The 26314-nt window shown below is 53.3% G+C and overlaps 1 protein-coding gene across 1 annotated transcript; it reads left to right on the forward strand.

Annotated features, from left to right (window-relative positions):
* MPP3 (MAGUK p55 scaffold protein 3) lies at positions 1–26314 on the forward strand. Its single transcript, XM_059379248.1, has 20 exons — positions 1–275; positions 589–665; positions 1529–1591; positions 1754–1872; positions 2125–2202; positions 3557–3637; positions 3881–4018; positions 7679–7760; positions 9128–9213; positions 10604–10678; positions 13495–13691; positions 15903–15967; positions 17318–17338; positions 17831–17872; positions 19520–19684; positions 19788–19868; positions 22237–22330; positions 22513–22621; positions 24199–24321; positions 25681–26314. Exons 3-20 carry the CDS (start codon positions 1567–1569, stop codon positions 25855–25857), a joined length of 1758 nt encoding a protein of 585 aa, XP_059235231.1. The 5' UTR covers positions 1–275; positions 589–665; positions 1529–1566; the 3' UTR covers positions 25858–26314.

A 26314-nucleotide genomic window follows, 5' to 3' on the forward strand; every position in this document is an offset into this window, starting at 1 on the left:
GGGCTCGGTGGGTGGATCCCGGGCCGGCGGACATAGGAGGCCCGAGAGCCGAGCCCCGGTCCGCAGAGGACTGGCGGGGCCGGACGCCCAGGCTCCCCGCGCTCCTCCCCCGCCTCCTCCCGCACTCCTCTCCCGCCTCCTCCCGCTCCGGCTCTGCTACCCCCGCCCCGCGCGGCCGCGACAGGGAGGGGCCGGGGAGGCGGAGCCAGCGGCGGCCGAGGCTCCCGGCACCCGCGCAGCTCCCGGTGGCGGAACGGAGATCCCGGAGCGCCCAGGTACGAACCCCCGCGGGGAAGCGACCCAGGAGCCGGGAGGCGGCGGGAGGGGGCGCGGCGGGGGCGGGTAGGAGGCGCCGAGCCCCGCCCCTCGTGCGCGCGGCTGCCTCGCGGCCCCCCGAGCTCCCCGCCTGGGGGAGGGGGCGCTGAGTCCCCGCCCCTCGGCCCCCGGCCTTCCTCCCCGCGCTCACGCCCTCCCCACCCCGGTGCGCCCCGCTCCTTTCCAGCCGCTGGGTTTCCTCCGCACCGCCCGCAAGCGGCCCCCGGGGTTCCCCTTCCCTTCGGCCAGCCGCGCTCCTTGTTCGTCCCACAGGTTCCTAACGAAAGCGAGCTGGAGTCTGTGCCTGGCCGCCTCGCGGGAGGGGGGGCACAGCTAGAAGGAGCCAGAGGGTGAGTCTGGCGGAGGGCGGCGCGGTGGCTGGAGAGCCCTGTACCATTCTTTGGCATCTTGGTGTCCCCGGTGCTCCGCGCCGCGGGTCTGGCTCCATGTCTGCGGAATGAATGAATCATTACTCTCCTTGTCCCCTTCCGAAGGAGGACTTTTGAGGTCCACGTGCTGCAGAGCACGTTGGGGGGCTGGGGGGAGGGGCTCCTGAGCTAGAGCTGCCCAGTCCTGCGTAGTGGAGACCCTACTCACATTTCTCTACCTCTTCGCACTCTGTTCTGGGGGGTACTGCCTTCAGTTTGGGACTTGGGGGCGGTGGGGAAGGAGGGAGCTTGTAGGCCCAAGTGGGTACTTGCTGAAGGTATGACCAGAGGCTTGAAGGTGAACAACGGACTTGTGGAGGACAAGGGACCTGAGCAGGGCCTCTCGAAAGGGAACAGGGCACAGGGGGTGCCGCAGAGCAGAGCGCCCCCTTTAAGCAAGGGCAACCTCATACCTTTGAGACCAGCCGGGAAAGGCCATCGGAGTATGGATTCAGACCTGTAAGCTGCTGAACGCCTCTGAGCCTCAGTTTCTTCATCAGCAAGATGGGGATATTAGCGCCCATTCTTCAGGGCTCTGTGCACATAGAAAAGTGTCATATGAAACCTCTCAGCAGAATGCTTGGCACATCTGGGGTGCCAGCAAGTCTTAGTTTTCTTTCTTTTCTCTCTGAAACAAACAAATGAAAAAACAAATAAAAACAAGCGGAGAGTTATTTGTTCCCATCCCCTCTGTCCCCAAATTGGTCGTGGACAGACACAGCAGGCGTGTAAACCCTGTTGGTTGAATGAATATGGATCGACCCCACTTACCCTCCTTCTCCCAGAATCTGCAGGCAGAGCCCGGGAGCTGAGCGGCACAGACATGCCCGTGCTGTCGGAGGACTCTGGTGAGTGCCTTTCCCCGGGCCTGCCCGAAGCCGCTGAGATAAGACCCTGCCCACCAGCCCCAGGGACTGCTGGCGAGGCCTAGGAGATAGAGCCTGGGGAGACAGTGTCCACACTGCAGGATCCTGCATGGGCTATACTTCGTGTTCTCACCCTCTTCTCAGGTTTGCATGAGACCCTGGCACTGTTGACTTCTCAGCTCAGACCTGACTCCAATCACAAGGAAGAGATGGGCTTCCTGAGGGATGTTTTCAGTGAAAAAAGCCTCAGTTACTTAATGAAGGTAAAGCCCCATTTCATCCCATCTGCTGAGGGTTTCTAGAGGTTTTCAGAGCTGGCTGAGGCCCCCAAGTGCATCTTAACCATTCCCCTGCCCTGGGAGGGTCTTCGTTGGCCCACTGTGGGTGGCTTTCTCTTGGGCTGACCCATCCGTGACCCACTCTGCGGCTATCTCGTGGGCAGGCTGTGGGGTGTCTCTGGTGCACCTGGGCTGCTGACCTGGGAGGCCCCAGCCTGAAACTGACTGTCTTTGCAGATTCACGAGAAGCTTCGCTATTACGAGAGGCAAAGTCCAACCCCTGTTCTGCACAGCGCTGTGGCCCTTGCTGAGGATGTAAGCCCCAGGTTTTCCCCTACGTTGTTAGCCCCCCTCCCTACTCCATAGGGTTCCATCACCATTGCTTAGGTTGTCGGGGACATAGGGGCTTGGAGCCCAAAGGGGGAAGAGACATCTCCTTTGCTTCTCCTCCTGCTCCTCCTTGGGCTTCTTAATGGGCAAAAGGGGACTTGTGAGCCCCGGACTGGGCCAAGGGACACAGGGACATGAGGACGCTCACTTACTGTGTGTTCCCAAGAAAGTCTGTTCCCCCCCGCTGTGAAATGAGAACATTTGAATCATATCAGCAGTTCCAGACTGTTGAGGTCTGGCGACATGAAGGTCAAACAGTCGCCTTGTGCTGTGCTTTGGGGAGGCCCAGTGTAAAGTCCTGGGGTCACGTGACTTGCGGTACGCCTCTACTGGCTCTGGGTTCCCATCTTTTAAAAGAACACTTCCTAACTTCCCGCGGACCTGCTCTCTATGTTGCATGGTTTGGGAAGTTGATTGCCAAGGCCAGCTCCTGGGTATACTCACCTAACCCCAGGAGATGGTCTGGCGGGGCGTGGGCGCAGACCTTCCCTCCTTTCTGCGCTATGTGACGTGATGAGGACCGCGTTAGGCTCTCAGGCTCCCAGGCTCGGCACTGCCTCTCCTACCAGCTCTGGGACCTACCACAGGTCATTCAACCGCCCTGAGCCCCAGTTTCTTCATCTAGAAAATAGCACAGCAGTGAGAGCACAGATAATAGAGCCATACAGACCCAGGTTCAAATTCTGGCTTTTCAACCTTGGCCAAGATGTTCAGTCTCTCTTGTGTCATTCTTGTCTGTCACATGGCAAGATGAGAATACCTGCTATGTTGAGTTCACTGTGAAATTTGTCCTCATGAGGGGTGCCTGGGTGGCTCAGTGGATTAAAGCCTCTGCCTTCAGCTCAGGTCTTGATCCTGGAGTCCTGGGATCGAGCCCCGCATCAGGCTTTCTGCTTGGCAGAGAGCCTGCTTCCACCTCTCTATCTCTGCCTGACTCTGTGCCTACTTGTGATCTCTCTCTCTGTGTCCAATAAATAAATAAAATCTTTAAAAAAAAAATTTGTCCTCATGAAGCAGATAGCACCTAGTAAGGGCTTAGTAAGTTAGCTCCCAGTAGGAGTAGCCCACACGAACTACTCAGGCTCTTTTGATCTGGGCTGTGATTTCCCTGAGTGTCAGTTTTGGGGTAGCTGAGTGTCCCATGCGCTCTCGGGTGCTGTCACCATTCCTTCGAGGACCCTTGGGTCCAAAGCTCAGGAAACAGAGTTTTCTCTGGAGACTCCCAGCAGGCTTGAAGCCTGGGCAGCCGCATGTGACGTTCTGCCTCGTTCCTCCACAGGTGATGGAGGAGCTGCAGGCCGCCTCCGTGCACAGCGACGAGAGGGAGCTGCTCCAGCTGCTGTCCACCCCCCACCTCAGGGTAGTCACACAGTCCCGGCCTGCCCACGCCGCTCATGTTCCCCTGGAGTAGGGGCCGTGGGGAGCGCTCAGCAGGGAGCTGGGGAAAGGAGAATTCTGAGTGGGGGAGTCCTCAGTCCTCTGGGTGGTGGTTTCTCTGGCATGCGACCCGAGACCCCCCCCCCCCAAATCACTGCTAGGCCAAGGCCCCCTGATCCCTGGGAGCTCTGGGGCTGGCCCGTCACTTCTCTTGCTTTCCTGACAGGCCATGCTCATGGTACATGACACCGTTGCCCAAAAGAATTTCGACCCTGTTCTTCCCCCTCTGCCTGATAATATTGATGAGGATTTTGATGAAGAATCAGTGAAGATTGTCCGCCTGGTGAAGAACAAGGAGCCCCTGGTATGTGACACCCACCTCTCTTTCCCCACCCCTTCTATCTCCCATCCACCCAGAAAACTGGGAAGAGACCCCCCCTCCCCACGCCAAAGTCTCCGGAGTGAGTGATAGCAGCTTTATTGGGGGCTGCCAGTAGTCCCCGTGACATCTTTGTGTGCAGGGTACCTCTTTCTCTGGGTGTACACAGCCTCCCTTGACTGTGGCCAAGCTCTTTTGTGCAGTACATAATCTGCGCAGCTGTACAGGGCAGCCCTGATCATCACGGTCCCCATCAGAGGTTGGCAGACTAGGTTCCAAGTGCCAAGCCCAACTCCCTGCCAGTTTTTGTATATAAAGTTTTACTGGCACGAGGCCATGCCTGTTCATTTCCGTATCGTCTGTGGCTGCCTCTGCGCTGCATCGGCAATGTGGCGTAGTTACCACGGAAACGGTGTGGCCTGCGGAGCCTGAAATATTTACATTTGGCCCTTTACAGAAAAGTTGGCCAAATCCTGCTCTGAATACTGAGGAAGCCCTGGGCAGCAGCCATTCTTCTCCTCAGCTGACAGATTGTTATCATTTTGGTCCAAGTGCAGCATTGATTTACAGAGCAAAGGGACGGGGTTGTTTATTACACGGGGGAGTGTGGAGGAAGTCTGAGAGTTGATTGCTTGCCCCAGAGAATGCCTCAGCTGGCATTTTGAATTTTCACCTTTTACCAAGGGCCCTCAGCTAAACTACTTTTGCAAACGGAAAGGGAGCTCTCTGCCCCCTCTGTTTCCCCCCTTGCAAAAATGGGGCAGGCATCCATTGACACAGCAAACATACCGTGTGCCAGGCACTGTGTTGGGCACCTGCAGATCAGAGGTGATGAAGACTTAGTCCTTGCCCTCTGGGAGGTCACAGGAGAGTGACGGGGGTTTTCTGGAAGAGGTGACGCCCAGGCTGAATTCCAAGAAAAGGAACGAGTTTCCCAGGAGGAAAAGAGAGAGGAAGAGCACCCCACCCAGTAGAATGAACTGAGCAAATTCAGGGTAAGGGAAACAGCATGATATGTTTGTCAACGGAGAGTCCTGTTCCCCGGCCTTGGTTCTTGATTTTGGCCAAGAAAGAATTCAGAACCAGACTCTGGAGCAAGCAAAGGTTTAATAGCAGTTTAAGGGAAAGGACCCTCTGGAGATGGGACACGGGGAGATCAGGGTTGTCTTTTTACGTTTGGTTAAGTTATGGGTCATAGCTGGGCTGGTTTTTACCAAAGGCTGCAGCCAGTCATCTAAGGGACTCCTGTTGTTTGGGGGTGGATGTTTTGGACCCCATATGGTCCTTGTCTGACCTGTTCTGGCAGCCATTCTGGGAGAGGGGAAAGGGAGGACAGAATAAGGGGTTAAAACCGCAATGTAAATGTATTACAATGAAGCTCTAGGTTACTAAAAGGCACTGGTCATAGGGAAGAACATGGGCATATCCCCTGGGGTCTGTCCTGGCTGTTTGGAACTTGGCCTCCACCCTTTCATCAGTGGGAAAACACTTGTTCCTGCTCCTGTCTGGCTCATTGCCTACTCTGTCATATTCAAGGTGCTCTGGGCTTCCCGGTGCGGATGTGGAAAGCCAAGTTTGTGGTTAGGAGTGACGGAGGTGGGGCAGAACCAGAGGGAGATGCCGATGGCCCATGCGCAGTGTCACAGCTTGTTCCTGAGGGCAGCGGGAGGCCACTGTACGGTTTTACAGATGAAATAACATGATCAGATTTGAGGTTTGGGAAGATCGCCCTGGCTGTCGAGTAGAAGGGGGCCCGGAGAGTGAGGCCAGAAGCAGAGGACCGGTGTGAAGGTGGGGAGCCGACCGGGAGGTCCAGAGAGGGGGCCTTGACCTAGGCCTGTGGGAACAGGGAAGAGAAATGCAAGAAGTATGTTGGAAAATGGTTAGTATCACTTTGTGACTGCCCTGGTTTGGGCAGGAGTCTGGGGGTGGGGGGGATGCCCAGGATAGTGCCCAGATGTCCATCTGGGACAACTAGGTGGGCACTGCGGCCGTCGTCCAAGGAATGGAGCTTAGGTCCCGTTGAACGCAAAAGCGGAGGCTTCCAGGAAGTAGAGGGATATTTGTTCTGAGACACAGATCTGGCAGCTGCCTGCATCCGGGAGGGGCTGAGATCACACCTGAGAGGTCTGGACCACCTGGGTAGAGAACAGACAGTGAGGCAAGAAGGGGTCCGGGTCTGAATCCTGCCCCTTTCATCACAATCCGAAAGGCAGATAGAGGAGGACCCGGCCGTGGAGACCTGTCGTCAGCTGGGAAGACCCGGGAGAGAGGGGTGTCACCAGCACCCTGGCTAGGAGAGGGTCCCAAAGTGTGGGGGGCACTGGAGGCAGACAGGCAGGAGGCAGAGGCAAGAAGGCTGGGAGTGTGTGGGAGCCGGCAGCTGGTGGGCGGTCAGTGCTGTGGCCGCTGTCTTTGAGGGTGCAGATGGCAGAGGACTTAGAGGGCAGGAGGCAGAGGAAGCAGGTGCTCGCTCCAAGGGAGCAGAGATGGGGGGCTGCCGGAGGGAGGGGCAGGCTTTTTACTTATGAGGGGGACGTGATAGTATTTTTGGAGTCAGGAGGAGCCAGCAGGGAGCAAGTATTGAGTCTGCCGGAGAGGGAGGGAGGGAGGGGACAGAGGCACCAGCCCAGATGGGAGGAGCCACTCTGCTGAGAGTAGGGAAGGGAGGACAGGATGGACGGAGATGCCGGAAAGTTTGAAGGTCTAGGGGGGCAAGACACCGTGGGGTTCTTGGCTGCTGATTTCTCTTTCCAGCAGTATTTGTCCTGCAGACTTCAAATAGGTGACATAAACAGAGTTAGTAACAAGCGTGTCCTTGTGTTTGCAGTAACAGCCAATAATAAAAGGTTAACATTTATTGAGCACTTACTGCATGCACTTGGGCTGTGCAACATAACTGAGGCTTGCCCGTATCACCCAATAGAATCTGTGCACCAGCCCCAAAGTTAAATGCTGTCCCCCACCCCAGAGAAAGCAGACTCAGAGGAGATAAGGGGCTTCCTTGCTAAGGCTGCATGCTTTCAGGGAGTGGCAGGTGGATTCGAACCCAGGGTCATGCAGCACCCGAGAGCAGTGCGTCACTGCCTGTTGCCCTGCCTGCTGTGGTCCCGCCTGCGGGGTGCACGAAATTGAGGGCTTATTAGCACCTCTCATCTGAGACATCATCTCTACTGGGCTCCACGGGCCAAGTTCTGGTCCCAAAGCTCTGGCTGGTCATAACTGGTGCCTCTCGGCAACCACAGAGGGTCTGGTACTCTGTGATTGATTAGAGGTTTAGAATTTGCAACCGCGTTTTCTCTGAATTATTATTAAATGTCTTTCCGAGAGACAAGGGCTGTGATGGGAGAGACAAGCCCTGGACTTGGAGTCCCACAATCTTTCATGTCTTCGCAGCTGGGCGACCTTGGGGATGCTGACCTTCACCGACCCCCTGTTCCCTCATCCCCAAAATGAGATGTGGGGATCGCTGTGCTGTATTAACAGGAGAGGCTGGTTTCGCGCGTCCTCAGCGCTGGAAAGGGCTGTCCTTGATGTGCCCTCTGGGGTGATGGAGAGACGGGGAGGCTCTGTGGGGTCCAGAGACTCGGGGTCTGAGGTTTGGGGCTGCCTCTGAAGAGCCTGTCTGCTCTGTCTCCGATGCAGGGCGCCACCATCCGGCGGGATGAGCACTCCGGGGCTGTCGTGGTGGCCAGAATCATGCGAGGGGGCGCGGCAGACCGCAGCGGTGAGTGGCATCCCTGGTGGCCTGGTGGAGGCGACAGCCACTGTGCCCCAGCCTTCCCCCACCCCGCCCCAAGGCCACGAGTCTCCTTTCCTTCTCCTCTCTGGTCCCCTGTTTGGGATCTGCTTTGCTCTCCGGGAGTGGGGCTGGAATTCTCTTCCTCCCTCCCGAGCCTGGTAGAAACTGTAATTGTTTGAACATACTTCAGGCACGGAGAACACTGGGGTTGGTCAGACGGGCTCCTGCGCTGGCCTCGCAGGACTGGGGTCGCCGAACCCACAGCACGGGCTTGACGGGTTTCCTGACTGCGGAGCAGGGACGCCCATCCCTGCCACCATGGTTGGCACGCTTATGGAGGAAAGGGTGTTCACGCCCCAGATTTGTTTGGGCGGAAAACAGGTGGAGAATCATTGTTGTGTGAAACAACTACTCGGTTGGGAGGCAAACCTCCTGGTGGGGAGAGGTGTTACCCCAGAAGCCCCGGGATCACCCCTGTGGAGACCAGTGCTTCTTGAACACTAACAAGCACCCACCTGACTCCCCAAGCACCTTGTTAAAACGAAGATTCGGATTCAGCAGGTGTAGGGGCCACCCCCAAGATCCTGCACACCTGACCGCCTTCTGGGGGCTGCCCATGCTGCCGGCTGTCTCTATGAGGAGCAATTATGGCCTCGTGGGCAGAGACAGTTGTTAGAGCAGAGGCCAGTGGGCAGGTGTGTTTCATACTCTCAACGACACCTTTCCAGGTGACTTTTAAGTTTTCTTGGGATTTGAGAAAGACATTCTAAGAGTATGTCTGTTAACCCAGGAATGTGAAAAGTTAATGATATATATTTTTAAAGATTTTATTTATTTATTAGACAGAAACAGAGGTCACAAGCAGGCAGAGAGGCAGGCAGAGAGAGAGGGGGAAGCAGTTCCCCGCTGAGCAGGGACTCCATCCGAGAACCCTGAGATCATGACCTGAGCTGAAGGCAGTGGCTACTGAGGCACCCAGGTGCCCCAGTTAATGATATTTTTAAAGAAACAGGTTATAACAGAAAAAAAAAAAAACAGGCTTTCGATGCCAAAATAAGTGTGTTTGGACACAGGCACCATTATATCTTAGCAGAGTGGCCTTGGGCAAGTGGTGTTCTTGCTCTGGGTCTCAGCTGGCTGCTTGCAGACCGGAGATTTCCCTGGGGGGTTTGGAGGCCCTGATGCTGAGTGGGGCACCCTGTACACAGTAGGACTCAGGCAGATCCAGGCCTGCTGGCCATCTTCACACCTTGAGTCTGCCGGATGTGTGGTGGGCTTCTCCTGCGGGTTCCTGTGGTGCCCTGGGCCTGGGGTCCCTTCCTGTGCTGATGGGCAGCCCCTGTGTCTCCTAGGTCTGGTCCACGTTGGAGATGAGCTCCGAGAAGTGAATGGGATCACAGTCCTGCATAAGCGCCCTGATGAGATCAGCCAGATTCTGGTCTGTGCTGCATGTGTCCTGGGGTAGTGGGGAAGTGGGGGGTGGTCTTTGGAGACCAAAACAAGGTACTTCTAGGAGCCAGGGAGGATTCTGCCTCAGTCTCTGTGTTCACGAGAAGGCTGCAGGCAAAGTGGCTTTGTAGTACACCCAGAGTTGGGGTGGGAGACAGGAAGAGTGGCATTCCCAGGACACCTGCCTCTCAGACCTCTTCAGCAAAGCCCCACTCCCTTTCCCAAGGCCCCTTCTGCGACATGCCCTCCAAAGGGTCTCCTCTTCCGATGGGCTGAGGAATATGGAAAAAGAAGCTGTGGTACAGGGAGGACCAAGAACAAGGGCTTTGGGGGTCAGCTGGTCCTAGGTTCAAATCCTGCCTCCACTACTTTCCAGCCGGGCTGCCTTGGGCCTCCCATTAGGTCCCCCTGGGTTCCGCTTTCTTTTCCTGGAAAGTAGGAACAGGGAGGAGGGTTTCTCCTCCAATGTGTGGTTGTGATCAGGATGTAAACATCAGGAAAAGGATACAGCACTTCCTGTCTGGGATTCTAGGGCCTGAAGTGCTGGGACACAACCAACCTCCAGAACCCATTCTGCTAGTTCAAGTTACAGTTGTCAAAAGCTCCAGTCATAGTTGTGTCTTCTTTATGCTCAGGCACAACACTTCTTTATCCTTCTCCCCCAACACAATTCTCTTTGCTAGTTTCTGATGGTTCAGGAGGGGGCAGAAATGGGCCGATCTGAAGTGAGAGAACCCCATTGTTGGGACCCCTGGTTGCAGGCAGGCTCTTTTGGTCTTCCTGTCCCTGGTTCTAGGCCCTGGGCTCCTTGTGTTCTAGGGCAGTGCTGGTTCAGGGAGACTTTTGGGCCAGATGTGCTCTCATGGGCGGACCACATTCTGCCCTGTGCCCGCCCTCCTCCCCGCACCCCCGCACCCCCCCCCACCCATGGAGATGTGGGGTCTGTGTCAGATAGAGGGAAGGGGAAACCCTGGCAAGGTAGGGGTAGCCTGAGGTTGGAGAACCTGATGGGGACGATGGGAGCAAAGGAGGGAAGTGAAACTGAACTTGGTTATGAAAAAACCCTGAGAAAAGAGGAAAGTCAGGTGGCCTGTGGGCTCTAGAAGTCAGGAGGGAAGGAAAGGCTGAATTCAGTGCGTGCGCTGTCCTTGGTGCTCATTCAGAGTTCCACGTCCCTTTGTCCCATGACCATGCGGATACTGGGTTTCGAGTTTTGCTTTAGTTAATTCATGGGAGCCGCCATGGGGCCCATGGGGGAGGCGGCATGTCTGACGTGTCCTTCTGAATGTGAGTTTCCAGATCGGGGCAGGAAGACACAAACTCACCGAGGGTGAGGGTTAGACGTGGGAGGTGGTAAGCTTCGAACTCTCTTCTCTCAGGCTCAGTCCCAGGGATCCATTACCCTGAAAATCATTCCAGCCACCCAGGAGGAAGACCGTTTAAAGGACAGCAAGGTAGGGAGGGGTTGGAGGTGGGGGAAGGCCTTGAAGCAGTCGTTCTGGAAGAGATCACATGTCTAGTTCTCCAAACATGCGCTCAGTAGAGAACTGGAGCTCAGTCACGCTGTGATTCATGTATTTGTACCTGCCTCTTTCTAAACAGGATTTGACGTGGCTTACTAATAAAAGACGAGGTTATTTTAATTGAAATAGAAAATCAGGGCCACGAAGAGGAGAAAGTACCAAATGTGCTGGATTCGGGACCAATTAAGTAACTGCCATTTGCTTAATTCTTTGGTGAGCCTACCTTTTTTGGGCACTTCCTCTGTGCCGGGCGCTCTGCCAGATGCTGGAGACAGGGACAGTTGGTAAGGACTTGAGGACTCCTGGTTCAGAGAGGGAGGCCAGGGAGCAGGTGTTTCATTGCTATGTGATTAGTGCTCGTGTTTCAGAAAGGTTCCGAGCAGAGTCATGGACACTGTGGAAGGGATTGGGTAGTAGGGGTACTGGAAGTGAGGCTTGAGACAGGTGAAGGTGAGTAGGACATCGCCAGTGAAGAAGAGGGGGTGGGAAGTTCGCACTCAAAGGTCTGCATCTACCGAGGTTCAGAGGTGCGGAGAGGAGTATATTCGGGGGTTGGTGAGAGCACCGTGGTCGGGCTCTGGAGGTGTTGTGCTGGGAGGTAGGTTAAGGCTATCTTCTGAATGGCCTTGAATGCTTTCCTAAGGGTGCTGGCATAATCCCGGCCTGGTTTGAGGTCTCAGAGGTCAGCCCTGAGATGAAGATTTGAGTGCAAGTGGTTCATTTGGAGGTAACCCCAGGAAACCCCCCAGGGAAGGGAAGACAATGAGTGCAACAAAGCGTGCATCATCCTGGTGGGAACTCAGGGATCCCGCATAGACATGTGTCTTCACACCCAAGAGCCAGGGGAGCTGGGAGATCTGGGCACCCACTCCTGCCAGGCTGCATCCGGGTATGGATTCCCAGCATTACCTGCTGGGTGCATTAGAGTAGAGCAGTGGCCAGAGAAAGCCCTTGGCCAGAGAGACACCAGGGCTGGCTGCTGGAGGTCTGGCTGGGGTGGGGGGGCACTGAAATGGTGAGACCCTGGGGGATGTGGGAGCTCCCGGGAGACCATGTGGCAGGGGTGGGGTTGGAATGGGTAGAGACAAGAGGCAGGGAGACCTGCTAGGGAGGCTCTTGTAAAATGCCTCTGGGAGAGATTATTCTGACCCGAGTGGAGGTGGTGGTAGAGAGGACAAGAGAGGGCATTGCTTTGATTTCAAATAAATTGGGATCTGAACTAGCAACCAGGGCAGAAAGAAGAGGAAAGGCAGGACATACTTCTCCTCGACAGATGGAAGGAAGCATGCCCATTTCTTTAAAGAAAGATGATTCCCAGCCCCTGCCTCTGGGCACAGAATGCAGGAAGAGAAGGGACATCACAGCACTTGGCACAGAGTAGATGTCGACAAGTATTTTGGTGATTGGGGATCAATAATGGGCAATGTCTCGGATGTCAGATTTTGACAGCAAACGAAGACATCATCTCTGTGTGACTATTTCTTATTTGCATACTTAGATTGAACCCTAGGGCTTGCCTAGTATAGACTCTTAACCTGATGGAAGCTGGTTCTTTCTTGGATATGCTAATATGATCTCCATAGACAGCTTGTGCAGGTTCTAACTTGACACAGGGAGAAAACATGGTTTTCCTGGAGAAAATGGGTAACCTGTCCCTTAGCCCATCCTTCCTAAATATTTCTTCTTGATCCAGAAGCTTGAGCTGGGGTGGCCATATAAGATTATGGGTGAGAATGTCTGTCCTCAGAATATCTGGCCGGAAAGTTCTTACCTTATCTAACTGACTCTTTTCTCTTTTAAAGATTTTTGTTTATTTATTTGACAGAGAGAGAGAGAGAAAGAGCACGCATGTGTGCACAATCAAGGGGAGGGTTATTGGGGGACAGAGAAGCAGACTCCCCCCTGAGCAGGGAGCCCTTTTCAGGCTCGATCCCAAGACCCTGGGATCATGACCTGAGCTGAAGGCAGACGCTTAACCGACTGAGCCACCCGGGTGTCCCTAACTGAATCTTTTTTCTGCTTGACACATAAAGGAATATGACTTACATCTGTCTCAGAAAACTCTTTTTTGTTGTTGTTGTTGTTTTTTCCTGTTTGTTAAAGTAATTGGGCCCTAGTGGTCTGGTCATAGAGATAAATAAACTAAATCCATCCACTGAATTATAGGACAAGAAAGTGTAACAAATGCCATCTTCTCTGGAGGGGTGACTTCAGGGTAAAGGGAAGAGCTGGCGGTGACCGAGGATGGGGTAGATGGAACAGGGTGAGCTGTAAAAAAAAAGTGGACATCAGTCGCCCACTGCAGAGTGGTGACAAGAAATCAGTCACAGTTGTGCTGTTGGTATCCGTGCTCTCATCAAAGCGTCTGGATCACTTATTTAACCGATGGCCACTGATTTCATTAGGGACAGTCAGCATATCAAAAAATAACATTTTTGTTAAAATCATGCTGGTTCCTAGGCCTAGCTGTTGCTTTGTGTAATGCTAAGAGGCTGCTCCAAGGATAGCAGATTGGGTAAATAAAGAAGTACTTAGGCTAGAAAGAGAAAATCAGATAGAGGGGCCCATCTCTTAATTTTCTGAACCTGGACGGATTTCCCGACTATAATATTCAAAATGGTTTGAAGAACAAGAGGAAACCATTAGTTTTCTGTCCTCGAGGCTGCTTGCCCGTTCTGCTGGCCCATGAGAAGTGTCCTCCAGCCTTTGATGTGGCAGAGACACACCTGTGCTCACGCCCCCCACAGGTGTTCATGCGGGCGCTCTTCCACTATGACCCCCGGGAGGACCGAGCCATCCCCTGCCAGGAGGCGGGCCTGCCCTTCCAGCGGAGGCAGGTCCTGGAGGTGGTCAGCCAGGACGATCCCACGTGGTGGCAGGCCAAGCGAGTAGGGGACACCAACCTTCGAGCTGGCCTCATCCCCTCCAAGCAGTTCCAGGAAAGGTGGGTCTGGGGTATGTTGTCGGGGCGGGCGGGGGTGCAGCTGTGGCATGGCTAGAGGCGTGGGTCCCCAGCCGGAGCCCCAGCGGGAGGGGCGAGCGGGGTGTCGTGGCCTAGGTTAAGTACCCATCCTCCTTGTGGTCGGTCTTCTTGCACTGATGGCTGTTGGCGATTTAAATACACGTATGGAAATCTATGATGTCAGTGAACGCGGATATGTTTTATAGTACGTACTTAGAGAAAGTCGAAAAATAAAATATAAAATTACAGAAGAGGAGAACGAGGGAAAACAAAGTCCCCGAAGTGTCGCCACCATCGAGGCATCATGATAGATGCCCTTGGTGTGCTTTTTAATTTATTTTTTAAGATTTTATTTATTTGTTTGACAGACAGAGATCACACGTAGGCAGAGAGGCAGGCAGAGAGAGAGGAGGAAGCAGGCTCCCCACTGAGCAGAGAGCCCAATGTGGGGCTCGATCCCAGGACCCTGAGATCATGACCTGAGCTGAAGGCAGAGGCTTTAACCCACTGAGCCACCCAGGCGCCCTATTCGTGTGCTTTTTATGGGAGAGATGCAGAAAGAATGGGAAGTCATGCTTTTGGCCGGGGCGGTGGGGGGGGGGCACGTGTCCCGTGTCCCTTCACATGGTGCCTTTAGCATTTCCCACATTATTACCTCGTCTTTATTGTGTGGTTTTTAATAGCTCTATGATAGTCCATCAGAAAGCAGACCGCACTCACGGGCAATGAGGATGGTTTCTGTCCCCCGCGCCACCGAGGAGCTGACGAGTATAGCCGGTGGTTCAGACACTTTCTAGAAATGTGACGGGTTCTGAGGGAGGAGGACACCGGGCTCTGCGAGGTTGCATCCTGGGAGGGGTTGGCCTCACCTGGGTGTGCGCAGAGGTGTCTCTGGGTGACTTCGTTCCTTCCCCAGGGCTGTACTTTTTTTTTTTTTTTTTTAAAGATTTTATTTATTTATTTGACAGAGAGAGATCACAAGTAGAGAGAGAGGCAGGCAGAGAGAGAGAGGGAAGCAGGCTCCCCACTGGGCAGAGAGCCCCATGCGGGACTCGATCCCAGGACCCCGAGATCATGACCTGAGCCGAAGGCAGCAGCTTAACCCACTGAGCCACCCAGGCGCCCCCCATGGCTGTACTTTTAAGCTGTCTGCACCATTCCGCTGCGACGAGTCCGCAGTCATCACCTTGCTCGGGAGACTCTTCCTCCTATTTCGAATGATTTCCTCTGGATAGATTTCCAGAAGTGTAAATGCTGGCCCGAAGGGTGGAGCAGTGACAGCCTGCATTGCCTGTCCTGTAGCCTTCTTCCATCTTTTGGGGTGTGGAATGCTGCAGTGACAGATGTCAGGGGTCATCTGCCTCAGTGCTCCCAACCCCCGTACACGGTCCCTAGGTCAGGCATGTCAGCATCCCCTGGGAACTGGCTAGAAATGCAAACCCTTGAGTCCTTCCCCGGACCTGCTGAATCAGAAACTAGGGGCCGGTCCTGAACTCCGTGTTCCAACAGGGTCCAGATGGTTCCCAGGTGCTGAAGTTGGAGAACCCTTGCCCTCTTTCCTCAGGAACCTCAGACCCATATGCATCTTGGGCTTCCTGGGTCTTGGGGGGAGAGCTCTTTAGCTGCATTTGAATGTGGGACTCTAGACCCCTCCAAGAGTCCAGGATGTTTTCTAGGATCCGAGGTGAGGCCTTGGTGACTGCCTGGCCACTGATGATCAAATTGGGTAATGTGTCCAGCTGAGCTCCCTGATGACGGGGAAGAGGGGGCTAAGTTAGGGTCACCCTCGCCCTCAACTTTCCTAGGAGTTGCTGTGCTATCTCCCAGCGTCCCCAGATCTCGGGAGGCTGGGTGAGAGTGAACGAGAGGCCTCCCTTCCTTGAGAATCAGCCCTAGGAAAGTAACCACCAATCACCGATGTGGCATGGGCCCCATCCCCGTGTGTGACCATCTTGGGCTGGAGGAGCTTCTCCTAGAGCAGGAGACTTGCTTTCTTCCAGCTTGTGAACCAATGAGCTTCTGTGAGAATGTCTCTCTTCATGGCCACTGACTATGGAGGGAGGCCCTTGGAATGTCAGGATGTACCCACCTGTGCAATCCAGGCCTTGGTTTCTCTTAGTTTTCCAGAAGGTTCTCTCTGACTGGTTTTGTGGCTGAGATCATGGGCCTGCCCATCTCCTTGTGTCCCCATAGGCGACTAAGCTACCGGAGAGCCACCGGCACCCTGCCAAGCCCGCAGAGCCTCAGGAAGCCTCCCTGTGAGTAGATGGGCAGCAAGGGGCTGGGGTTAGGACTCAGGGGCTTTGTGCCCCAAAGAAGCAAGCACTGGACTGGAGACGGCATCAGGGATCCCGTCTGAGCTGGACAGGCCTCCAGAGGCAGGAGGGGAAACTGGAGTAGGTCAGGGAGGGGGGAGCTATTCTCTGGAGAGGAGCTACTGTATTTGGGACCCATAGATGATACTAGGGGGCATGTTAAATACCTCTTCCAAAATAGCATGCAAACATGTCTGTGTGTGTGTGTGTGCGTGCATGTGTGTGTGTGTCTCTCTCTCTGGAAGAGTGTCCACTACCAAGTGGCTCTCTGATCCTGACAGTTTTAGAACCACTGATGCTGGACAGGAGTGGAGAAAGCTGCGAGTGATCCTGCGTTAGCACCCAATTTGACAAATAAAAATAAAGGATGCCCAGTTAAATTTGCATTTCAGATACATAATAAATGGGTTTATAGTGTAAGTATAGCCCATGCAATATTTGGGACATACTTATGCTAAGAAATTATTTGTTGTGTATCTGAAATTCAGAATTAACTGAGGGTCCTCTATTTTATCTGGCCCCCCTATCCCATGCAGCCCGTACCTTCAGAAGATTCTGACACACTCACCAACCACCTTGCCTTTCAGTCATCATAATGGGAGGGAGTGGAGTCAGGACACCTCTTTTCCAACGTGGGAAAATGGAGGCTCATGAGGTCAAGGGAGCGGGGCTGGGGTCAGGTTTTCAGAGGGCCTGTGCCCTCAGCCTCCAGGTTAGAGCCCTCTATAGAGATGAAGCTGCCCGTGATATGGCCTCTCAGGCTCAGGCGGGGGCAGAGCGGGGGACTTGGAACCAAATGAGTGGCCCAGAGTGGTGTCAGGTGACCAGAGCAGAGCTGGCTGGGAGCCCAGCTCTGCACTGCTCCATCCTCCGGCACCTGAGTTTGACCAGGCCTGTCTCAAGCCCGGGAAAAGAGAGAGCAGGTCCCGGCCCCATGGCAGGCATCCTGGGGTGAGCTGCTCCCTGGCTGGGGGCCACTGCCCACGGCCAGTCTTCCAGACCAGCTCTCAAGGCAGAAGGGCTGCTGAGTAAATCGGCCTTGGAGCTGTTCATGCCAGTGCTGCACCGGCTTGCTTTGGGCCGCTAATGAGACACACACACGGGGAGACTAATGAGAGCTAGGCTCGGTTTCATAATGTACCATAGCTCAGATCACAGGTTTGCTGGAGGAAAGAAAGAGGGGACAGATGGAGGGCTCCTTGTACACACGAGGCCACGGCTGCCTCTCAGCTGCGGAGCCTCCTGGTTCCCCTCCACTAACGCTCTTCCATCTGTCTTTTGTGCAAACCGAAGATGATCAGCCTTGTGACAAAGGTAGGCTGGTGTTTATCCCCTGTGTGCCCGGACAAGAGTGTAGACTGTCTGCAGCTGGAGGGGCTTCTTTTCCTCCCCACCCCCCCGTGCCCTGAGGTGTGAAGAGCTGCAGGGAACAGAGCTCCTCCCTGCCCACCCGGCACATAGCACCCCCCTCCCCCAGATGCTGGCTGGGTGGGAGGCAGGAGATAGGAACGGGGGACGGGGCGAGTGACTGTCCCCTCCTCCTGCACACTGAGCCTAATCCAGAGGGGCCTGCTAGCCCAGAACTCCTGCCGGGTCCTGCAAAGTCTAAGCATGGCCTAAGCATGGAGAATTGAGTGAAACAGAAGGACTTGGTTTCCTGGAGAGCCAGGACGTGGCATTTCTCCTGGCCCTCTGCGAGACATCATCCCAGTGGCCTCCTCGTGGCCACCTAGGAGCCGGGTGCCTTTGGGTCAGACTGTGTGTCCAGCAAGGCTCACTGTCTGCCTATCTCTCTTTGGTTCCCAGAGACCTGTGACTGTGAAGGGTACCTCAAAGGACACTATGTGGGTAAGTATCGGGCCTCGTCCCCCAGCACCTTATGCCCCGTCTATGCAAAGCCAACCGTGGGCTCCTGGACTAGGGGAAGACAGAGGCAGTGTGATCTGAGCTCCAAGAGCCGCCGAGCCTGGGGGACCCACATTCCCCTTCATCTCCGTCAGCCAGGGGAGAGGGACTGACCAGCCTAGGCTTTGGGATCTCCCCAACTTCCACGAGCCCCCTGGGAGCAGAGCTCTGTCAGGGAAGGGACACGGAGCGCTCTGTTACCACCGATCTCTTCTCATCACGGTCTCGGCCACGGTCTAGTCCGTGTGTGCCACCACCACTCTGCCAGCCTTTTACCAGTCTCCAAAGGTCCTTTGCTGCTTTTATTTTGCTTGGTCTTTTCAAAGGCCGCAAAGACTGGCAGAGATTTTTTTTTACCTTTCATTTCAAAGTAATTTCAAACTTACCAAAAAGGTACAAGAATTATACCCAGAACTCTTGGCTCTATTTGCTTGTCATCCCCTTTTTCACACGCACACGGTTTCTTCCGGAGTCCTGTGACTCGGGCTGTAGCCATCACGTCCCTTTATCCCTAAATGCTGCAGTATGTATTTCCTAGGGACAGAAACATTCTCTTATAGAACCGAGGGGAGTTATTAAAATTCTGGAAGTTTAACATGCAAGCAGTTCCGTCATCTAATACACTGTTCATATTAAAATTTGGCCAGTTAAAAGAAACAATCTAAAAAAAAAAATATACTGTTAACAGTAGCCACACAATCAAAGTGAAGGTTACAAATAAAGTAATTAGAATATATTCACAAATCTTAAGAGATATACATTATATATACCACAAAACTTCATAGAACAAATAAGAATTTAGGAAGTCTCATGTAAGGGAAAAAAATAGGTAAAGGAAGTAACAAGTGATGAACAAACGAGTTTGTTTTTGTTTTTGTGATATGTACTAACATGAATACTGAAGAAACAGTTTCTAGTGGTCTACCAGTTTTCCCATCTGTATGTGGAAAGGTTAATTAAAAGCCAATCTCATGTTTTACCAAAAAAAAAAAAAAAAAAAAAAAAAAAAATTTGGCCAGTTGCCCCAGTAATACCCTGTAGAGCATTTTCCCGGATCCAGGACCCCCCTGCCCCCCCCACCAGGACCACCTGTTGCCCTTGTAGATTTGTATTCCCATTTCATGGATATGGAAATTGAGGCTCAGAGAGGTGATGACCCAGCCAAAGTCAGCCACGTGCTAAATAAAACAGGGATTGGGACGCCTGGGTAGCGCGGTCAGTTGAGTGTCCCGACTCTTGGTTTTGGCTCAGGTCCTGATCTCAGGGTCGTGGGATCGAGTCCTGTGCCAGGCCCCACACTCAGCGTGGAGCCTGCTTAAGACTTTCTCTCCCTCTGCTCCTCCCCCTGTGTTATCTACAAATAAACATCTTTAAATAAAACAGTGACCTTGAACCCTAATTTTGGAGGCCAGATGGTCACCCTTTCTTCATTTTACTAGGCATCCTGATCAGCCCCTTCCTGTAGCAGGAGGTTGTTGGGAGAGGCCAGTGGGACTCAGCACCCCCCTTCCAGGTGTGGCCAGGTAGAGAAAGTCTTTACTGGGAGATCCTGGGAAAGATGCCACAGTTCTCCCCACCCTTCCTGCAAAGCTGGTCTTCGGAGAAGCTTCCGGCTGGGCCGAAGGGAAAGACCGGGAAGCCCCCAGGAAGGAAAGGGGTGTGCAGGAGCGGAGTCTCCAGAGTTGCTGACCTACGAGGAGGTAACCAGGTACCAGCACCAGCCTGGTGAACCGCCCCGCTTGGTGGTTCTGATTGGTAGGTGAGGGCCTGCATTTCCAGGGAGTGGGCAGGTTTCCTCCTGGACTGGTGGGGAGGGAGCTCAGCAGGGACCCTGGTCAGCCTTCCTCTCGTTTCCCAGGATCTCTAGGAGCCCGACTGCACGAACTGAAGCAGAAGGTGGTGGCAGAGAACCCGCAGCACTTTGGCGTCGCTGTTCCATGTAAGAAGGCCAACGGGGGTTTGTGTGTGCACACCCGTGTGTGAAGAGTTTATAGGGACTTGACTCCCCAGATCCATCCTAATCCTTACTTCGGGTCTGAGGGACCAATGGGCACTGCCTGCTGTGGGAAGATCATGGGACCTAGGCATGATAAGAAACCCACTTTCAGAGGTCCACTAGGACCCTCTGAGGCAGAAGCTGGAGGATCACTTTCTCGGTTCCTTCCTGGAATGGGAGATAGGTCTAGAGCACACTGCAGGTAAAGTAGCAACCTTGGGTTCCAAGGGGGCATTCCAGCTTTTTCTTCACAGTGACTCTGACTCCGATAGCCCCCACCCTCTGCTTGAGTAAGAGAGTAGGACAGAGAAGCTGGGAGCCTGATGAGTTCTGAGACTGCTCGGGCACTCCCTCCTAGCTGGCTTCTGGGCCATCAGAGTGGCCAGGCACCCTCCAAGGTGTTCACACCCCTGCCAGTTCCTGAGGCTAGGAGCAGCTGTGGAAGCTGAGACCGAGGAGGCAGGGGGCCCTGGTTTTGGATGTGATGCAGAAGAAGGGAAAGAAGGGTCTGGGAGCTTCTATGAGCAGTGGCTTGAGCAGCACTCCTGATACCCTTGAGGAGAAGGGTGATCACCATCGTATACTGCAGAGGAAGACGCTAGGGCTCAGAAAGGTTAAGTAGCTTGTCCAGTGTCACACAGTTGGGAAGTAGTGGGGCCAAGATTCAAACCCAGGAAGCCTGTCCAGTCACATCCTTGATGAGACCGCACAAAGGGCGTCTCCCCTCCTGCCTGCCACACCTGTCCTTGGCTGTCCCTTCCCTTTCTGGAACACTCAGTTCTGGCCTCAGAGGGATGCAGTGTGGGCACCCAGTAGTCACTGAAAGGGAGGGCTCTGGTGGCAGCAATGAGACCTTTCCAGAGTGTTCTGAGGGCAGCTACCAATCCTTTCTTTTACCAGACCCCTGTCCCCTGGGCCTCAGGGCCCATACCCCCGTCTGTGGGTTGTCAGAGTTGTCTTTCGGAGCCCTGTCTAAAGTGGCAGGGATGGGAGGGAGGCAGCAGGGCTCCAGAAGCCATTCTAGCAACAACACCCCTGATGGATCTGGGAGGTAGGCTTCCGAGGGCCACTGCCTTCCAGGGTGGACTGAAACCCGCAGGACCTGTGGAAGCTGCTCATATGTGCATCTTTCCGAACCTCCAGATCCATCCCCCGGGGCAGGGGTACATGGTTGGTCAGGCCTACCCGCTTCAGGCACCCCACATATAGGTGAACATCCCCCCGCCCCTTGCTCTGCAGACCTGAAAGTGTCAAGCAAGTCTTCCCACTTCAGAGAGGCAGTGACTTTAATCCTGGGTTTTGAAGCATCAATAGGAGTTTTCCAGGCAGGGAAGAAAGGAATAGTTCTCTATACAGAGGGATCCAGTTGTGCAAAGGGATGGAGGTCACCCATAATGGAGATGACCCAGGGTTGCCGCATTAGGGACTGGTGGGGGGTGGGGCTTGTGTGGATCATGTGGGAGGAGATACTCCTCTAAGGTCTTTAGAATGAATGTGGTGAATAAAAAGTTTTTAAGTAAGTGAATGACATGATCAGAAAAGTGACCCTAGCAACTCTCCCCAACGTGGGACAGAGATGCCACATGTTGAGCACAGAGCGTCCTGGGTTGGTCCCCAAGGTCATGAAAATTCTGTCCTTCAGGACCCCCATCGTTTCTTGCGGAATGCTCTAGAAAAGAGAAATGTGGTCCTTTATGTGTGCTCTCCTGGGAAGGACCTGGTTTTCCCCTGAAGTGCACATCTCAGTTCTATCACAGAAACCAGTGGAGAAGTGCTGCCTGATTTGCGCTAAGTTGTATGAGAGCCAGATTTGCTGAAACGCATCTTGTTCGTCACAGGACTGTCTTCACGTCTCTGCTCTTGAAATGAGAAGTCACTGAATAAGGATTTAAAGGCCTCCAGCAGGGCCGTCTGTATCTGGGGCCCCATGGCTCACAGAAAGGAAAACGAGGAGGAAATCAACAGTTAGGGCTAGAGATGCCTTCTGCGATTCTTAACCACCCACACCACCTCGGCCAGGCCATCTAGCAGGGCGCTAGGGGCAAACATGTGGCATGGGACAGAGCTCATCCCCCAGCTTGGGCTTGATTTCCCTCCATCTCAGTTGTCCTCCCCTGCAGAGTGGGAGCCTCGTTTCCCACAGTGGGGAGTGTGCCTGCCCCTCGGGGACACCGAGGAATGGGAGTGGTGGTTTCCTTCACAAAACAGCAATGAGCTCCAGGGGGGAAGGGGAGACCCAGACTCGCTGCTGTTCTCCCGCACGGCGAGGTGACATCTCTTTGCCTGGTTTCCCTTTTCCTTTCTTTCGAAGATACCACCAGGCCCCGAAAGAGCCACGAGAAGGAGGGGTTGGAATATCACTTCGTCTCTAAGCAAGCATTCGAGGCTGACTTACATCACAGCAGGTGCGTGGGCCTGACGGCCCAGCTGGCCATTGGGGGCCCCGGCTGGTGTTCCGCCTGGCCTTGTGGGAGCGCTTTTGGGAAGGCAGGGGACGAGGGAGAGGAGTGGTGGTAGAAAGTCCAACCAGCTTTGCCGGCTAATTTAGGCGAACTCAGGAGCTGAAGGCCTGTTGGTGGTGTTTTAGGTTTCTGGAGCATGGCGAATATAAGGAAAACCTCTACGGAACCAGTCTGGACGCCATTCACGCGGTGATGGCCAAAAACAAAGTGTGTTTGGTGGACGTGGAGCCGGACGTGAGTTTCTGAGCCAGTTGGGCATTTTCTGTTGGCGGAATATATACATGGGGGGGACTCAATCGGTTGAGAGTCTGACTCTTGATTTCACCTCTGGTCCTATCTCAGGGTCGTGGGATCTAGCCCCGCGTCCCACTCTGCTCAGTTGGTAGTCTGCTTGAAAGTCTCTCCTTCTGCTCTCTCTCTCAAAATAAAATAATAAATGAGGGAGCTGTATATTACACAGAACATTTGACCTCCGTCTAAGGTTTTTTTAGTCCAAGGGACTGGATGTTAAAATTTTCTTAGGTCTCTCTTTGAGAATCTAAGGAAAGCTTTGTACCCCGAAACGTGTACATATATACACAAAATGGCATTCATAGGAGGATGCTCCCAGACCCCCTGGTGGCCTGCAGACCTGGAGTCGTGGCCTCTGCGTGGAGGGGACCAGGCAGTAGCACAGGCGCCGCTGGTCCGTGGTGACAGGACAGGGAGTTAGATGCCAGGGCACGGGTGGGTGCCGGGGCCCAGCTCCCTGTACTGGGATACTGCCCCTGTGCCCCCAGGACAAGTCAGGTCAGTGGCTCAGGGAATCACCGAGAGATAGGCGACCCAGAGAGCTGTTTCAAAGAGAAAAGGGAAGGAGACGTGACCCCGTGAAGGGCTTCCAACCTGTTTCCAGTTCTGCGTGCCCTGCCTGCCGTGTGTTTGACAAGGGCTCAAGCATCTTTTTAACTTTGTCTTTGACAAAAACTGCGAAGTTTTGAACTCACTCTGGGTTTTTCTTTTTTTCCTCTATAGAAATGGAGCTCTGATTTTATGTTAGAAGGTATAGGCTTTATTTAACAGGAGTTGGCTTGAGACAGATTCCAAAAAGCACATTATGTTTATGAAGGAAAAACTCTCTCGCATTTGGACTTGCTGGGGGTTGATCAGCAAAATTAAAAGTCTGAATTGCAAAATTTTATCTGAAAAGTGATTTTATTGAATGGGGGGGCTGCAGAGCGTACATAAACGTTTAATGCCAGTGTTTCCAAATTGAGGCCCTTACATTATAGGTCATTGGCGCTAACAGGATGATTTGCATATTGAAAAGCTTCTAATGTCTGTACCATTTGTTTCAAATGGTTTCTTAGGCTCTTCATTTGCTTAGCAAACCTTTTCTTCTCTGAATATCATAAGGAGGCCTGTGTGATAACACATATTTTGAATTAGTGTAGTCCAAACTGACGTTTGACTAATAAGAGTTGCACATTAAATCTTCTATCAGGACGGGGCACGTGGAGAAGGGCATATGAAGGTTAATTAGAGCTCGTGGGGTCAGAGCTAAGAGAGACAGCAGCACCTGGAGCCGGGGCTTCGGAACGTTCATTCTCAGCAAGTGGGCCTCTGGGGCCCGGCCAAGTCCACTGTCAAAGTGGAGGACGGGAAAATGAGCAGCTGGTCTGCCCAGTGGAAGTCTGTTGTCACAAGACCATGCGATCAGGACCCTTGCCCCTGAGGTTCTGAGATACAGCACACCCTTACGGAACATTCAGAAAGGGTTTCGTAATAAAATATTTCTCAAATGTGTAATATTTTTGAACTTTCTTTCTCAGGCACTGCAACAACTGAGGACCTCAGAGTTCAAGCCCTATGTTATATTTGTCAAGCCTGCGATTCAGGAGAAGAGGAAGACACCACCCATGTCCCCTGCTTGTGAGGACACAGCAGCCCCACTTGTAAGTTTAAAGTGGATCATTTCTCAAGGCCTGAAAGGGTTCATGACAGCTGCCTAAGGGTCCTCATACCTTCTGCATGGGGCTGTCTTTCCATTTGCCTGTTGGCCAGACTTAGATGGTCGGGTCACTGGAAAGCCCAAGTAGGGCAGCTGAAAGTGCCTCCCGCTTCAGACAGGGATCACTCCCCACCCTTCACTCCTTCACAGAAGGATCCTCCCAGAAAATAGGGGACATCTGTCAAAGACTCGATCCCACTGATCTGTTCAATTCCCAGGCCACACCCCAGTCGTTCTTAATTGAAACACCAGCTTCGGATCCAGTCTCTCCTGTCTCTGTGGCAGCATGCCCAACCCTTGCCTAGGCCTTTAGAACCTATATTCTGACCCCACAAGTGCTCTTGCTAAAGTTGGGACCTGAGGCTGATGGCAACAGAGAGAGGAGTAGGAGGAGGAGGGAATATTTTGGAATGGGGGTCTCTTTGGGGGAGGATGGCTCCCCCATATTGTAAGAGCATTGAATTTCTGTGAGCACAGGAGAGAAGGCAGAAGCTAAATGTCAGTCAACTACCTGCTTGAGGTTCTGCGTCTTCAAGGTGTTTTTGAATAAAGAAGCAAACCCTCTGCAGGCCAGGCAAAGGAGGGTTCACCGGCTACCTGTCCCTCAGTGTTAGGGGCCAGGAAGGCAGTCTGATGAAGGAAGTCGGGGACCCCAGGGAAATGGGGTGTTTGGTCAGGATTGTCCCAGCACTTTTGTAAAGAACTCCACTCTAGCTGCTGTGCTTGTAATGGGCTCTGGTATGAGGAAATGGCAAGAAGAATTAAGCTCTACGTGATGAATTTAGGAGTCTGAATTCTGAGGGCATGAGAGTCACTTATCCTCCTCCTGCTCCCCCTCGCTGATTCCAGAAATGCTTGCTTTGCTTATAGTTAATAGTATTTGTAGCTCTTTGCCATAATTACTTAACCGCCTTGACACGCAACACAATGGTACCCCCTTCTCTGGAAATACCTTCCACCCGGAAGTGTGATACTGACATTATTGGTACACACGGATATAGAATTAGCGTCCACCCAAAGCCCGTGTCATGGGTGAGGTTAACAGGTTCTAAGAGCTAACAGTAGATATTCTGAGAAGACAAACAAGGATTGTGTCTACTTCCTGGCCACATTATTGGACGTGTGATTGGGTGTTATCACCACACTCTGTTCTTGTGTACGCCACGGGTTACTCACGGGCCCAAGTCACCCGCCCATCACTTAAAAGCAAGACCTGAGAACACCACCCAAGAAAAAGACTGGAGGTTTCTTGTTTTGAGGGAGGACCACCCAAGTGGTTCCAGGACGGCCCCTTTCTTTGCAGGACGAGGAGCAGCAAGAGATGGCTGCCTCCGCCGCCTTCATAGATCAGCACTACGGGCATCTGGTGGACAGCGTGCTGGTGAAGGAGGACCTCCAGAGTGCCCACAGCCAGCTCAGAGCGCTCTTGGAGAAGCTGGGCAAGGACACTCACTGGGTGCCTATTAGTTGGGTCAGGTAACTGTATGCTAGAACATCGGGGTTGGAGAGGAGCTGGAGGAGGACCCCCTCGTCTAGCCCTTCCTCATGCTACCATCAAGGAATCTTAAGTGTGGAGAGGAGCCGAATTTTCCATAAACGTCCTTGTGCAGAAGAATATGTTTGTGGAGTCTGGTCCGTTACTGGTTTTGTCTGTTGTTTTTCATTGCATCCCTTTGGAACAGAGAACGTGAATTGAAAAGAGGGGGTATCACAAAGTAACATTTCATTCACTCAAGTGTCAGAAGCAAGTTGATCCTGATTCTTTGCCTGGAAATTATATAGAAGTTATCTAGCCATTGTCTTTTGTGGGGGGGGTTTACAAGGTACCGATTTGCAGAGATTATAAACAGAGGGATACTTCACTGATTCAGCTTTGCTGGAAATGGAGTTATCCTTACCCATGGAGATTTTTCCTTGCAACCGAAGCTCCCTTGTCC

The sequence above is a fragment of the Mustela nigripes genome, chromosome 16 (assembly GCF_022355385.1).
Source record: "Mustela nigripes isolate SB6536 chromosome 16, MUSNIG.SB6536, whole genome shotgun sequence".
Classification (NCBI taxonomy): Eukaryota; Metazoa; Chordata; class Mammalia; order Carnivora; family Mustelidae; genus Mustela; species Mustela nigripes.

Coding starts and splice junctions, on each gene's coding strand:
- MPP3 (XM_059379248.1), top strand. CDS start 1,567: ATGCCCGTGCTGTCGGAGGACTCTG. Junction 10,679..13,494: donor ACCGTTTAAAGGACAGCAAG/GTAGGGAGGGGT, acceptor CGCCCCCCACAG/GTGTTCATGCGGGCGCTCTT. Junction 13,692..15,902: donor TCCAAGCAGTTCCAGGAAAG/GTGGGTCTGGGG, acceptor GTGTCCCCATAG/GCGACTAAGCTACCGGAGAG.